At 40.1% G+C, this 16,424-nt stretch overlaps 1 protein-coding gene across 1 annotated transcript in view; it reads right to left on the bottom strand.

The window, feature by feature from the left end:
* The window catches only part of mad1l1 (mitotic arrest deficient 1 like 1), a 113,409-nt gene that overhangs the window by 66,888 nt on the left and 30,097 nt on the right, over positions 1 to 16,424 (bottom strand). Inside the window, exons 12-15 of the mRNA XM_057842981.1 lie at positions 9,504 to 9,644; positions 8,254 to 8,310; positions 5,062 to 5,153; positions 4,862 to 4,952 (exon numbers count right to left, since the gene is read on the bottom strand). Coding sequence (XP_057698964.1) covers positions 4,862 to 4,952; positions 5,062 to 5,153; positions 8,254 to 8,310; positions 9,504 to 9,644 — 381 coding nt within the window. The remainder of the gene's footprint in view (positions 1 to 4,861; positions 4,953 to 5,061; positions 5,154 to 8,253; positions 8,311 to 9,503; positions 9,645 to 16,424) is intronic.

Below are 16,424 nucleotides of genomic sequence, written 5' to 3'. Positions count from 1 at the left end.
GATGAACATTATAGTCTGCATCACAAATGGATGTCTTATTCATTGTTTTAAAAGAAAGCCATCGCTTTGTTCACTTTAATAGGATGCCCAGCAGAGGCCAATTCGGCCTTTCCCAAGGATAATACTCATGTTCCAAAATTCTCAGGGACTTATAGGAAAATTGAGAGATTATAGCAACCATAAGTAGGGTTTTCTAGTTCCTAGTTTATAGTATAGAGCTTTTTAATGTCGTTTGTGGATTATAGTTCTACCCAAATATTTTCGAGATACCGTTTAGGCTATGACAACAAGAAGTTTGAAACCCCTTTGTGAGTGTCCACAGCTCTATGAAGTAAAACTAAAAAGCAATTATGACTTCCTCTATGGTTCTTATGCCCTCACTTGTGAATTTGACTGCCAAAAGAATGAGACATTCATTCACCAGACCCTTTTCTATTTTAGATGCTTTCAGATGTCAAAGCGTTGCCACACTGGAATTAAATATGTTTCTATTTGTGCACGTTCTCCTCTGTGCAAATTTACTCTTGATACACCGCACAAAATGGCCAGCAACACTCCTTTGCACAGGTATCGCCCATTCATGCAGGTATTATTCTTTCATAACTTAAAGAATACGTAAATCGGTTTGTCAATGACATGCTGTGCATTTCTCACACCAGGCTTGAGGGCGCCAAAATTAAACATACTTTAGACTTCAGACAACCAAACCTAACTCTTTTTATAATCATTGAAGACAACATTATTGAACAACATTCCTGCCACAAACAGACTAATAAATCTCAATACCTTGATATTTAGTCACTAGCCATGTCTTCTCATCCAGTCACTTCCATTCATTCTTAAAGTATAAGCCTCCCACTGAGTACGAACGAATTGAGGTGGGGGGGGGGGGGGGGGGGAATTGCTGCTCATAGGAACCGACCCAATCTATAGGCTGCGCTCGTACACTCACACCTACCCATTTTTGCACGGTAATTGCCTTAAATGTGTTGGTCATGCTCCAAAACACAGAGATTCTTTTCACCCTGCTACCAAAATGAAGCAGAAACGCAGGCTCTCACACGTTTCATTATTGGCGTACTGGGCCTGCTCAGTTGGGCACTTGGAGAACTCGACGACTGAGGGGATGAAACACTCACGTAATGACAATTCGAATAGAGAGGGTGGTAAAGAGGAGCTTAGTCAAGTCAAGCCCGCTGCACACAGAGCGGCATGGCAGAACTGCGTTGAATTTTAGCACAGTGTTGAAGTCCAGCAGTTAGTTTTTATTGATGGCATATTATCCACGTTACTTTTGTTTTTATATGACTTAAACCCTGATAGTTGCTGCATACAGATCATAACAGTATAAAGAGTACAAATGCAAATGTTTTTACATGAATTGAGTAAGACTTGTTTTTCTGGTTCCAGCAATAAGCTTTATTTAAAGAATGCTTGGTTAATATGCAGTAAGTAACTGAAGCACTAACAGGAATTCAGAAGGGAGTGTTTCCCATTCAGATTGGTTATCTCCAGCGATTGTTCCACCAATCACAGCTGGGAACGAGGTTGGCGATCACTGGAAACCGCCCCCTTGCACCGCCAACTCTCTCTGCTCCCATATTTATTATTATCAAGACAACTTTGGGAAATTTGGCACAAATAATGCAACAAAGATGTGGCAAAACTCGTTTGCTTGTGATTATCATTTGTAACCCACAGAAGCCGATTTGAGAAGATGCAGCTAGAAAGGTGAGGATAAATAGAACATTTACAAACTTGGGAGGTAAAAAATGTACAAAATAATGTGCACACTAAATAAAAAAGACCTCACAACGACAGTATTGATTATATTTCTTACTTTTTATGTCTTATTGATTAACCACAAATTTAGTTTACGACATGTGTAAATTTTTAATCCACAACAGAAACCTCCGTGAAGTTGGCCCCCCCATCAGATGCAAAGTTACATTAAAATTATGTCAATCGTTTGTGCCACATTTTTGCTCATTTGTGATGTAAAAATGTTTGTTTGTGCTGCTATCGTTTTATAAATATTCAGATATTAATTTTGAGCGATGACATCACTCACAGTCCCCCATTTACTGGAAAATGAACCCTAAGTGGTGCAGTTTGTTTGTGCTACATTTGTTCCAGGTGCTGGGACACCCCTATGTTATCGAGACAGTTGGTACGCTCCATCAGCCGCGGGACTTAGGATATGGAAAGGCTGAGGATGACGTCATCACTCGAAATTAATATCTCAATACGTATTACCGCTGCAACGATTCATCGATTAACTCGAGTAATTCGATTAGAAAAAGCTTTGAATCAAATTTTGCTGTTTCAAGTATTTGTTGAGTTTAGAGCTGAAACGACTGCTCGAGCAACTCGAGTAACTCGAGTTTAAAAACTGATCTGAGTAATTTTATTCACCTCGAGGAATCATTTAATTTTGCCAGCTCTAAGCATCACGTTTTGCCCGGACTACTATTATTGCGGGACAACGCGCTGATGTCACGTGCGTAGAGGAAGAAGCAATAAAAAAAATATTGAAAAAACCTTTCTGCAGCTGACAGCCGCTACAAACTAGTACGCCAACGTTGCTAAAAACTAGCCCGCATGATGCTACGATGGTAGCAGATAGCATCTGATTCTGATGCGTCTCATAGATATCACATGTATGTTGAACTAGATGCAAAATGACAGAGTCAGCGGTGTTGGTAAACAGCCGCCATCTTTAAGCAGTACACTTCTCAGCGCTAATAAATATGATTAACGTTACTCTCACTTGCTCACATAACGTTAGCCCTGCGGAGGGCTAGGTTTCTATTAATTATGACCACTGTCGATGCATTGCCAACGTGTGTTACATACAGGCTTTATTTAATCTGTGAAAACATAGCGCTGTAGAGTGATGAGGGTGTAAAATGAAAATATGATAAAGCTAATCGTCAATTTTAGCTCAGTAGTCATTGCTGGATAAAACACCAAGTAGCACTGGTCCCTAATGTGCTCCAATACAGCAGGTATCATACTGTAACGTTGACAAAGAATCACCCGCTTCGTTAGGTTGCAAATATTTATTTTTTGGGAACTTGTGGAACGACAACAACAACAGGAAGGCACGTCTCTCGCTTTCCCGTACCTCCCTCCCCCCCGCACGTCACGTGGTGCATCAGGAACGCATGCAAATATCCCCGCCATATTATAACCTGATATGTTACAATACATTTATTTTGAACACTGCAAAAACTCAAAATCCTTTCAGGACCTACAGTTTCGACTAACTTAAAACTTAACTAGAACTTAAAAATGGCTTGACACAAATGGAAATTCAATTGAAACACGTGGGAAAAACACCTAACTTTTAAGTGATGTGTGTTATCAAGCGTAATGGCATTTTTAGGTAAGAAATATATATTTTTTATAAGATCTAAGTTTTTGGAGTGAAAGCAGTGAATTGGTCTTTTTATTCTAGTCACATCTGAGAGGCAATTGTTGGCTGTTTTCAACAATGTACATTGAAAATAAAGACATTGACTGAAAATGGTTCAGTATTAGATGAAATTTCTTGTTTTGTCATGTATATTTATACTTGCTCTTTACCTAAAAAAAATATGTTTTATCCGATTACTCGATTAATCAATAGGATTTTCAGTCGATTACTCGATTACTAAAATATTCGATAGCTGCAGCCCTAGTTGAGTTACAGTGGCGTTTTGGTGGTTTGTTTTGAAAATGTGTGCATTTAGTTTTATTGCATTGGGTGTATACACTGCCCTCTAGTGGCAACAGTGACTATGCCATGACTTGTCTAACATTGCTGAATCCACCTGCTCCATGTTTAGACCAACATTATATAAGTTTTTGTTTGAGCTAATATTTTTATGCATTCAAAATTTAGTTCAGAGGTGTATTTAGCCGTGTTTTTGTGGGAATATGTGTTTGAACTATTTGTTAAAAGCGTTGTAAAAAAATGTTTGCATTGTATAGCATTTAAGCTAGCGGACGTATGCTATGCAAGTTAGCCAATTGTTCTTTTGTTGTATTTAGATCCTCATTTATTTTTTTAATACCGTTTGAGGCTAAGCTCAGGTATTTTAATTTGTTTTTAAATGAAAATTCAATTCTGCATCGTTTGAACACTCTGGAATTTAATTTTGTATTCGCGTTAAATGCTCTTTTGAAAGTGCAAGCTCAGCAAGCCTTTGTTTTACATCTCCTAAAATTTTATTCTCCAACACATTAAATGTTCCTAGTCCGATAACTCGATTAATCGAACTAACTAGTTGATAGATTAAATCGACTACAAAAATAATTGCCAGCTGCAGTCCTAATATCTATAAAACGATAGCAGCGCAAACGAAAATGTTTACAGAACAAACGCAGGACAAACGAATGGCACCACCTCGGGTCCATTTTGCAGTAAATGGGGGGCTGCGTGACGTCATCACTACAAATTAAAAGCATATCTACAAATCGTTGCAGCATAAACAAAAAATTTTACAGCACAAACTAGCACAAACAATTGACACCATTTTAAGCCATTTTTAATCAAAATTGGGGGCTGGTTGACCTGAGATTGACCTATAAAAGAATTGTAAATATGTATCTCTAAACCGTAGCACCACAAACTAAACTTTTTATAGCACAAACAAATGGCATAATTTTTATACAAATTTGTGTCTGACGTGGGCCAACTTCACAGAGGTACAATAGAAATGTCAGGAATACAAGCTTTGAATTTTATTGCTAAGTTCTCAACCTTTTTTCTGCAACATTCCCAAACAGGTTTGTGTGCTTTGCTTCATTCCAATCTACATTCTAGCCTAGTGTGATTAAATGATGTGATTTGCAAAAAAGAAGGCAAAGTACTTGCCTGTAGGTTGTGTCGCTCCAGCCTCATCTCCAGTGTTTCCTTCAGCTCCTCCAAACGCTGCCGCTCTGCCTCCAAATCTTCAATTTTCGACCTTTAAGGGAAACGTTACAATTTCAATAAATGAAACGGTCGTCAATTATTCCTATTTACCTAAACTAAACAATAAAATAGTAGTTGGCTGTGTGGGTGTTGCATCCTACCTGAGCATGGTGACCTCCTCTTTGCTCACTAAAGAGCATCTGTCATCTGTTGAGGCCTGCTGCTTTCTCAGGCTCTCCATCTCAAACTGCATCTAGGACAGAGGAGTGACCAAGGACTGTCTTTGAAAGACTTACAAAAGCAGTAGTTTTTAAAATTTTCAAGAAACTTCAGTCTTTTGTTGACTTCACACACGTTTCATTATATCAAAAACTATATAAGTGGATGTCATCTACAGTTAGGAAGAGGGTATAAATGATAGAACTGAACAGCATAAATGGTTGTGATTCAAATTGGCAGTGATTCAAATTGGCATTTGAGTAGGCGTGTATAACTTCAGATTTGAAGCATAACAAATATTTGAATATCGCTCCATGTACAGAAGGTTTCTTCTAGCAGAACACCTGGAAGTATTTGTGTTCCCAATATCTTTATGTGCAAAAAAAAAAAAATAAATATAAATCAAATATAAATCAAATATCAAATATCAAAACAACATTTTCTTTTAAATGTCAAAGCTAGACGTCTTCAATGAACCGAAAATGGATATTTTGTAAACATATTTTTGAAGTTTAAAATCTTTTAATGGTCCCTTTATGTAAACCTGGAACTTTTCCCAGGAACTTTCTCAATCTGCCATGGGATTTTGAAAAATCTCTTTAAGTAACCACTTGTTCAAAGACTTTATCCATGTCTACTTTGCATGTTTTTGTTCTGACATTGCAGTGTTTTACGGCAATTATCCCTCATTTCCATTTACACATCAATTTACCGTATTTCACTGACCGCATCTGGCACTAATCCTCGTCTCTGCCTCCCCGAGACAGATAAGTAATTACTGCTTCGCTAGACAGGTGGATTTCACGCGTCAATAGGTACTTGCCGCCGCAGCGTTGACGTTTCCCAGGCAACCAGGGGCCATTAAAAAGTAGGTGCTAATGCAGACATATAGACAGTCAAAGTTTTAGAAGGCAAGTATAGAGGCATGTCTATCACCTCCACAGTGAGCGTATACGATACAGTATTCTGGTAAAATGAAGTTCATATTGAGTTATGTGAAAGCACAGAATGAAATCTTTGTAATATGTGTAATTGCGAAATGACATATTTAGATGATCTGTGTTTGGTCAGATGTCTGAAAATGGACATGATGGTGTTACAGTATTTTTTCATTATGAGCAGACAAATTGACATTTTGATAATGCGCTCATGTAAATGGACTGACATTTACTTACTGTAGGTGTGAATTGACAGATTTACGTATGTGTGTATAATATGTTTGGATTATGAGTGAATGCGCAAGGCATTTTTAAGGGACAGATAGATAGCTCACACTGCAAACTGAAGTAACCCAATTCAGATTTTTTTTTCTTTATCCGATTCGAGTGAGACACTCTCTTAACAGTCTGAAAGAGCCAGGTATTTTCAAATCAGATCTGCGTCACTTTCGTTTGTGGATTTAAATCAGATATAGGCCGCAGCTTTTTGGAAAGTGGCTAAGGTCTGAACTGTCGAGTGCCCCCTATTAGAATTCGGGCAACCATTGATGACAGAAATTTGTATTGCTTAGCAACAGGTGAAATGGCAAGGGCGAGGTGTGAACTTTGTGAAAAGTCTTTGTTAGAGATTTTCTTCGGATTATCTAAGTTAGAGTTCGGTAGTTTGAACGGTCAAACAAAACTATATGACCAAAAAATAAAAAACATTCATTAAGACTGCAGTCTGAATGCAGCCAGATCCAAAACATGTTTGCATATAATTGGATAGACAATACAGTTTAAAATGTTTTATTTATGTGTGCATGTGTGTGTACATGCGTGCTGACTAATGTTAATGTATGTATGAAATGTGGATAGCTAGATCCATAGACTTTATAATGAAGTCTATGCTTGATCTTTAAATTTCCTGTGCATGTGAATAGACACACAGTAGTTTTTTATTGACATTTGTTGACAATTCAATGCACAGACTGATTTCACAGTGCCGTGCAAATGTTTTGGCAGACTGGGTATGATCATCTTGGGGTTTTTTTTCTATGAATTGACAGCCTTGGGCTTTCATTATATGACAGGGACGGCAGATGTTTACATCGTGTGAGCATGTGAATGGTCTTAGATGCAATATAATACTGGCATTATGTTATCTGCATTAAGAGTTGCACTGACTAGTCACTAATCATGTAATTGTTACATTTTGTCCATGGGAAATTTCTATGTGAAGGAATTGACACGTAGATTTTGCGTGTAACTGTGCATGTAATGAGTTTTATATGTTAATAGTCAGATAAATGTACTTTATATGACAATATGTACGTATAGACGGACCAAAAAGCTTGCCTTATTTTGGTGTGGAAATGAATATACATCATTTTACATAATTTTATGTATAGAAAGAGTTGTGTGTTTGTGTGAATGGAAGAGCATCAAAATCAGAATCTTCTTGTTGGGAACACATGTGGAATTTGTCTCCAGTATGTAGAGCCACTTTAGTATTACAACAAATATGCCATTATAATAAAAGTCCATTTAATAAAAGTCCATTTAGGATGTAACACAGTACAGAGCCATGTAAGGATAAAAGTTGTGCAAAGGTGGACAGCAGTATGAAACACTGATCAACACAATATAAAGTGACAATAGAACTGAATACAGATCAATAGCCAGGTAATGTAAGTACGCAGGAAGTGAAGTTACAACAATGAATAGGACAGTACTGTCAGAACAAAGATTTGGGAAAATTGGCAGGTACAGATACATTGCTTAACAAGTTAATGGCCAGAGGGAAAAGCTGTTGGAGCCCCTGCCAGTGGGGGGATGTAAATATCCCCTCAGGGATGAACTAGACCAAACCAATGTTGTGGTGAGCTATTTTATGAGGTCCATATTAAAATATTGTTGAGAGACAGAGTGATCTGTGGTTGTGTGGCTTTAACAAGGTGAGCTATTTTAGCTGCGCAGTTGATATTTTTAGTCAGTGCTTGAATATAAGACGTTTCCACACTGCAAACATCAAGCAACCCGCGAGGTCAAAGGAAATGAGAAGAACGTCAATCTGACAGTGTTACTATACAGATTTACAGCTTGACACTTGTTTACAAAAGCCTTCAGTTTTAAATGTGGCGGTTCCGACTGCAAGTGTGTGTGCGTGTGCGTGCGTGTGTGTGTGTGCACTCTTGTGTGCGTGTTCCAACTTACGGTCTGCAGCTGCAATTTGAGAGTGCCTGTCTCGTCCTGTGTTTTTTTGAGCTGCAACTAAGTACAAGAAAATAACATAAATGTAGACAGAATGCACCTCTTCATGGATTGATATTTATTTCCTAAGCCACCATTTAGCCAGCTCACAAGTTTAACTGTTACAACAATGGGTCACTAAAATGCAATAACTCATGCTAGCATGTGAATTCCTTAGTGCAAAGCCAGTGTGTGTAAATGTACAGTAGTTTAATGAGGATTTCAAATATACCGGTAATGTTTTAATCTCAATGTATGAACTTGCCCATGTGAAAATGAGTCATAGCATTTAAATTTAAGTTTAGAGGTTTTACATTAACATTGGCTGTACATTATTGTATACAGTATAAAAATAGAAATGTAAAATAGAAAAGGAAGCATTTGCATGAAAAAAAAGCCACTTTAGCTCAAGATTCTAAATTAGCGTGTGTTCAGTGTTTACTTATTATTAAGTTTTCCGCTTCGCGTTGTTTGCGGCATCTGGTCAGGCTACATCCACGCAACAATGGATAAATGCCTAAATAATGCTCATTATTATTTAGCCTATACCCCATGTTCCACACTATTCTGTGTGGAAATCTATGTTTATTCTGTCATTATTCTAAGGATCCACTCATTGTACTGTATATTTATACAAAATGATTAAATACACTGGAATTCGCTGAGCTACACAATTTCTCACACAATTAGCAGTACCACTTTTCCTCTTAGAATGTCTGTGACACAGAGATACAGTGGCACCTCAACATATGAGTTTTTTATTGTTTAATATTTAAACTGTAGGCTTTTTTTGGGGGGGGGGGGGGGGGGGGCTAAATTTTCAAACAAAAATAGCTGTGTGTGCCGCATTCACTTAGGTTTATTATTGCCCTAAACACAATACAAAGGGAATTATAAATCTCATTTCCATTGATGATGGGATGGACAAGTACTATTGTGAAATGTGAATAAAAAAACCACAGAGTAAACTATAAACACCTGTATACATGCAGTATATCCTGGAAGCAATTCGCTTGGAAAGGCAGACATTGGCAAGTTGGCAAAAATGTCCCTCTGATTGAATACTATTTTGGAGACAGTGGGATTTTTTAAAGATTTTTGTAAATGGTTTATTTGATATTTCTGATAAATATTTTGTTGCACTTTGCATGATGACTGCATAATGTGCTGTACCCAGCCCCAATAAATCCTTTATCACCCTGCCTACTGCTCACCTCCATCTCTGTGTTGAGGTTCTGCGTTTTAAGAAGGACTTCCTCCGCCTCCTTCAGACGCTTGCCAAGCTGTGGCGAGTGTTCGGCAGGCGCCAGCTCGTTGTCGTACGATTCCAGAATGGAGCGCATGCCATCACGTTCCTGCATAACACATGCAGGCATTAACCTCCAGGGAAATTTCCTTATAGACAAGGTCAAGACTTTACGGTATTTCTGACACTGAACATTTGTGAAGGAGAATGAAGTGTGTCTCGTTATTTGCCATTTCCCTGATTGGCCTGCCACTACTCAGCAGTCGGGGTGTGACAGGCAAAGATGTTTATTTTGTAAATGAGGAACAAAGCTATGCCAGGCAGCTGACAAGAGCTTGGGGTCACGCTCATCGCATTTATTCCTAACGCAGGATTCCAAACAGAGGAAGATGAAGACGAGAGGAATCAAAGCAGAAAGTGATGACAGAGTAGCACATCCAGGCACGCGACATGACACCGCCTCGCCTCTCTGGCTTCTTATATTTTGAGTGGTAGTGGTTTTACGCCATTGGATGCATTTACCGGACACTGTATTACGCACACAATGCATTTAAGCATGTATGGTCAAGACGATCTGCTGCTGTTTAAAGAGAGTCGCAGATTGACTTTAAAGTGCCTGTGACACGAAAAAGCATGTTTATTTCATAATATACGTGGTATTTTATGCTCCTGAATGAAATGGATTGGATGTGAGAAGAAGCGATCGATATATTTATTCAATTTTTTGAATCCCGCACTACGAAAATGACAGACTTCCGGCTTCGGTCTTGCATTGAGGAAGAGGGCGCTGTGACGTTTACGGGAGAGGGAGTCCTCTTCACTATACAGCCGTAATGTTTTATGAGAAGGACTAAGGATTCAGCACATTTTGGAGATTAGTTTGTTTATTTTTCGCATCACGCCTGCCAAACGGCTGCAGAAAAATCTTGCTGTACGAGGTAGAGGCGCGTGCGCCTTTTTGGGGTTTCAAAAGGTTCCCATTCACCAGTGGATATTGGCCAAAACAAGCCCTACTACTGTGGGACCATCAGACTTACAAGGAAGTGAGTAAACATCGTGTTTTGTATTGTGTAAAATACTGGGATCATTTTAATATGTAGGTGGCTTGCATTTTGTGGCTGACATGCTCCTTGTCCCCTCGGCCAACGACCGGCGGCTTGTCGCACATCCTCCCGCCGGGAGAGCACTATACTCGGCTTATAGACCCCAATCACCAACGTCACACAATCACGTGATCGCTGTATTGTGCCGCCATATTGTCCGTCATTGTGTGTCCGTACTGTCAATGATCGTAGTTTCTAAAGGTAGATTCACTTGCAAATTATGGAATCACCGGTGCTTTCAGATGCTATAAACTCATTGGATGAGTTGCATAAAAGCCATTATTTGGAAAAGCTTCGGTCGATCCAGTCGCCAGAACCAAATTTGATGCCTTAACCGATGTTTCCTCTCGCCCGGTCCCGTCCCGTGCGTCAGAGCTCGTCCTGAGACCACAAAATTTCCAATCATACTCCAGTTTATGTCACGATGAGGAGTCGGGTACCCAAAATCGGCACCGGCCCGAATATAAACCGACATTTGGTCAGCTGAGCGTCACCGTTGTCACGATTGTAAAATGAAACTTGATCGACAACGGGCCGGTGTGTGCCGAAAAATAGCTGCCCCGCGTGAAATGTCCCCCCAGACGGGAGCGCTTATTTATAACACTTTATTGACGTGAAAACATCAAATGTTTTCATGGACGCATTACAGTAATGGATTTACGACTGTAAGATCAGTTTTAAATAATGCAATTACACAAAATATTAGTACTGTATTTTAGTAACAAATGGTAGACTGGGCCACATAACCATCTTTGAACAGAAATTTATTAGTCTTCAGGTTTTCACGACCATATCCCAATGACAATCACACAGGTATGACATTTATTAGTTCAACCAGAGTAAAATAATACATATTCACGGTACAAGAAAGTCGTTTCCGTGTGGAAAGGGGGGACATTTTAGGCAGAGCGGCTATTTTTCGGCACAACACCAGTTGTTGCGCTCACCCTCTTGCTGTGCGACTGTGGCGACGAGCTTCGTAGTCTCCGTCTGATGATGTCTGCGATCGTGTTGGCATCATATTGATGTTTTCGCAGCTGTCTAACGGCTGTCGACACAAACGCATCATGGACCGCGATAAACAAACCGTGCTGCTTTAGAGATTCGCCATTTTAATAATGGGCACACTGCAACTACTAAAATGACCGTTTATCTTCTCTGTTACTGCAACCAACCGCCACACATGCCTTCACCATTTTGATTAATCAATGTTAACGATTGTCAGGAAGGTTTTTGGGTTCGTTTCCTAGGCGGCGATTCCTTAGACAAACAGAAAACCACGCAGTAATAGGAGGAATGTACGTAGCGGTAATATGTAAACACGATGAGCTGACGGACAATATGGCGGCATCAGTCAGGGGGGCGGAGTTGTGACGTCACGTGATTGGGGTCTATTGCCCTCTTCATGTACCCGGTGTTCTGTCAAATTTTCCAACCGATCAGAAATTGCAACTTTGTGTTAAAAATAGCCGCGAATACAGCGATTACAAAGTAATCACTACAAACTTTGTATAAATAAAGGACTACTTACAGTACGTTTGATCATGGATGGGCATGTAAAAAGCTCTCCTAATACACATATTGTTATGTTAGCTGCATAACAACTGCAGCCGCCCTACTTTGAGTCTCTCGCTGTTTACGACTTCGCCGTGTAGTAAAGCATTATTTTGCCATATTCCTGTTAACCATTTGGCAGCTACACGCTCCTCCGACGTCGGCCGGTTTGTTCAGCGGTCATTGTCCAGCTGATTCCCCGCAAACGAGCCCTCTGCCCTCAGCAGGGGAACGACGAGCTCTAACTTGTTCGTCGCCAGGCGAGTTGCCGATCGACAACCCAATCGTCATGTGAAATGATCCGGGCTAGTTATGTGTGATTTTCGGCTTCGAAGACTTTGAAACATCACTATGTTCGGGTTAACATGTCGGCCAGCTGTTAAGCCCCTTGGTTTGTTTACATTCTCTGAACCCGGGGAAGGGAAATGACATAAGCCCGACTTAGGTGGCATAAAATATTGTTCGGGAGGTGCGACAGTAAAGGGGAAGTCAACAGTTTTGACCATTATGAAGTAATTTTGCCATGTCGTCCTGAATAAATGCATTTTTATTATTTACTACTCCATTTAGCACAAGACTGTTATTTGTCATGACCATGCCATTTATTTAGCTATTGGGGAAAAATACTTGGATATAAAGAATATCCTGTAAAAATATCGGAGTAGAGAGACTGAAACAATGACATTTTGCAGCTCTCTTCGTCGCGTTTTCCTCGTTCTGAATAATTCCCCCTCAAGGGGCTGCATACTAAATCAGATGAAATCGTTACTCTGCTGACATCATCCACCTGTTGGGGACGCTAGAGCCCTATAATAGCAGGCGTGGCGCACAGGCAGATTAAAAGACTAATTTCTCATCATCTGCGCTTTGCAAAATTGTTGTGTGTAGTCAAATCGTCTCAAAATATCATTCTAATTCACATAATGCTATTTAAGACTTTTTTTTCCCTCTCGTACGCACTTTAACATTAGATGGTTGTTGGTGCCAGACTGGGACTCTCACATACACCGTCTTTATTGTTTCAAGAGAATGGTCCGAAAACGAGAAAACATTCATTCAGCAGCAGTTCTGTGGGTAAAAAATGCCACAATGAAGGCAGAGGAGTATGGCCAGACTGGTTCAAGCTAATAGAAAGGCAACAGTAACCCAAATAACCACTTGTTATAACTGACATACGCAGACGTTCATCTCTGAAAGAATAGCACATCAAACATTGAGGCGGATGGGCTACAGCAGCAGAAGACAGCACCAGGTGCCACTTCAGTCAGCCAAGAACAGGAAACTAAGGAAACAATTCACACATGCTCACAAAAAATTGAAGAAAAGAGGATTGGAAAAACATTGCCTGGTATGATGAGTTTAGATTTCTGCTGCAACATTCGGATGATAGGGTCAGAATTTCGCGTCAACATGAATTCATGGATCCATCCTTCCTTGTATCGACGGTTCAGGCTACTAATGGTGGTGGTTTAACGGTTTGGGGGATATTTCCCTAACACACGTTGGGACATTTAGTACCAATTGAGCATCGTTGCAATGTCACATCCTATCTCGCGATTGTTCCTGACCATGTACTTTATCACCACAGTGTATCAGTGTTCTGATGGATACTTCCAGCAGGATATGTGCCATGTCATAAAGCTAGAATCATCTCAGACTGGTTTATGAAAGAGATAATGACTTCACTGTACTCAAATAGCCTCCAAAGTACAAAGTAAGGGCTTTGAATGTACATCAGTGTGTCCTTATCATTGCTGGTATATTGTCCATTACCATTGCTGGTATATTGTTTTAAATATTCATTGAAAATATATATTTATGTGTATTATGAATGAGAACCAGGTGGGATTTAATAAGTTCTCTTCGTCCCATTTCTTTTCAGGTATTTAGTTTTGTTTGCTAACCAGTTGAAAACTGATTAACTGTGCATGCCTGTCTTAATGAATAAAACTGGCTGAAATTATAAATAAAAAATGAATTTGGACCAAACTCTCTCTAAGCAGTGTTGCGGGCGCTTAACCAGTCTGTCGTGGTGAAGAAGGAGCTGAACCTGAAGGCGAAGCTCTCGATCTACTTGTCAATCTATGCTCCTACCATCATCTATGGCCATGAACTTTGGGTAATGACCGAAAGCATAGTATCGCAGATACAAGCGGCTGAAATGAGTTACCTTCGCAGAGTGGCCAGGCTCAGCCTTAGAGATAGGGTGAGGAGCTTCGTCATCTGGGAGGGACTCTGAGTAGAGCCGCTGATCCTCCATGGCAAGAAGAGCCAGTTGAGGTGGTTTGGACACCTGGTTAGGATGCCCCCTCGGGAAGTGTGTCAGGCAAGTCCAACTGGGAGGAGAACCCGGGGCCAACCAAGGACACACTGGAGAGATTATATCTCCCTGCTTGGGAACGCCTTGGGATTCTGCCAGACGAACTGATGTAAGTGGCTGGAGAGAGGGCTGTCTGGGCCTCTTTGCTGAGGCTGATGTCCCCGCGACCCTGATTCGGATAAGCGGTAGACGACGACAACAACAACTCTCTAAGGACCAGCACCTTACTGAATCTCTCCCACTAAGGATTAAGGCAGTTCTGAAGGAAAAATAGAGTCCAACCCAGTACTTGCAAGGTGTATCTAATAAAGCAGCTGCTGAGTTTATGTTTATATCTTACGAAAACACATTGATATGGTGTGTGTCTACAGACATTGACATGTTTTGTCTATTTGAATAAGAAGTTTGCCTTTTGAATGAAAATATTTTCATAATATGTGAGCATGTGAATGGCGATAAATGTGTACGGAATTGTACACTTTCTTATTGGGCTTGAAACGAAACTCAAGGTCACGCTCCTGAGTTTGCTGTCATCACCCTGCACACATGAGTCAAATTGGGGAGCCTGAAAGACTGTTGAAATCAAAGCAGAGAGTGATGTCAGACAAATGTGAAGAAAACAAGATGAAGAAGAAAACCTCCTCAAGTCCACGTCTTCACAAGTGTCACTCACTGTGACGTCGCGTCTCCAAATAGCTCGCCACTGTCAGTGTGTGCACATGATACACATACACACACAAAAAAACCAAGCCAGAGGCGAGACATATTTGTGTGCTTGAGATGAGCGTTTAGGAGGATAATAAAACCGGATACTTTGGGGGGTGGATTGAATTTGACCTTGTCAAAAGTTGAAGTTCAGTAAACAACGCATTACACTACTAAAGTTGGGGGGTCGGGGGGTGGTCAGACAACTCTGTCAGAAGCACTACCATGTCAAAAGTATACCGTAGGTCAGATTTTTTAAGACAGTTTTTCATCCGACTGAATGGTACTGTGTCAAAACTTTTGCACGCGGAGGTAAGCAGATCCAAATTGATAGTTTCAGATGCAGAAATCCGTGCTGCATCAGTGTTGAATCCTGTTTCATTTCTGATAAGCAGAAAAATACTTTATGGCTCAATTTAGACTGTGACCCATCAATTCAGAGCACCGACTGATGACGTTGAAGCATGAGCGTGTCAAAGCCAAATGCTAATTTGACGTACAGTGTTAGCACGGCTTAGCATGAGCTAACACAGTTAGCGTTTGGTCAGCTGCATGGATTTAGATGTTTGTAGACACATACAGTTTGTGAAAATCCTAAGTGCCATTTTGATATTGTTTGATGGGCTGGCTAGTAAATCTACATTGACACATTTTAAGGTTTGGACCATTGGTCTGAGAAATGGTTTGCAACAGGACCCCTCTGATTCAAAATTTGATGAATCCTGCCCAAAATACACCCTAGCATAGCTGTCTACAAATTTTTCTAGGTGGGTATTATCATGATGTGTTGAATATTTGAATTCTGTCTAAAGCTATTTGTACTTAAAAAGAAAAAGCACCTTGCAAATATGAAAATCCACGCTAAATTGGGGTTGTAATTGCTTTTGAGAGACGAGGCAGCTGGCCCATCGTGTCAAAAACACAAAAAATTGATCACCATAATCAGACACTGATTAGACCCACTGGCAAATCAGGCCCACGTAATTTGAAGGTGTTAGGGTCACGAAACAAACGGCGGAGAAAAAGAGAGAGAAAATGCCGAGGCATAAAAGGGAGGTTTAGAGGTTGAGTTGGAACAGCTGAGCGCCGTTGGCTGTTTGCTGTCTATTTAGGTGGGCTTCATCTAAATCAAAAATCTGTCAGATAAAGACAAAACAGGCCCTAATTTGAAAAATAAACAAAAGGGAATGGTAGTACGGGGCGATAA

The sequence above is a fragment of the Corythoichthys intestinalis genome, chromosome 8 (assembly GCF_030265065.1).
Source record: "Corythoichthys intestinalis isolate RoL2023-P3 chromosome 8, ASM3026506v1, whole genome shotgun sequence".
NCBI classification, from domain to species: domain Eukaryota; kingdom Metazoa; phylum Chordata; class Actinopteri; order Syngnathiformes; family Syngnathidae; genus Corythoichthys; species Corythoichthys intestinalis.
Note: the sequence above shows the minus strand (reverse complement) of the source record. Positions and strands in the feature narration are given on the sequence as shown.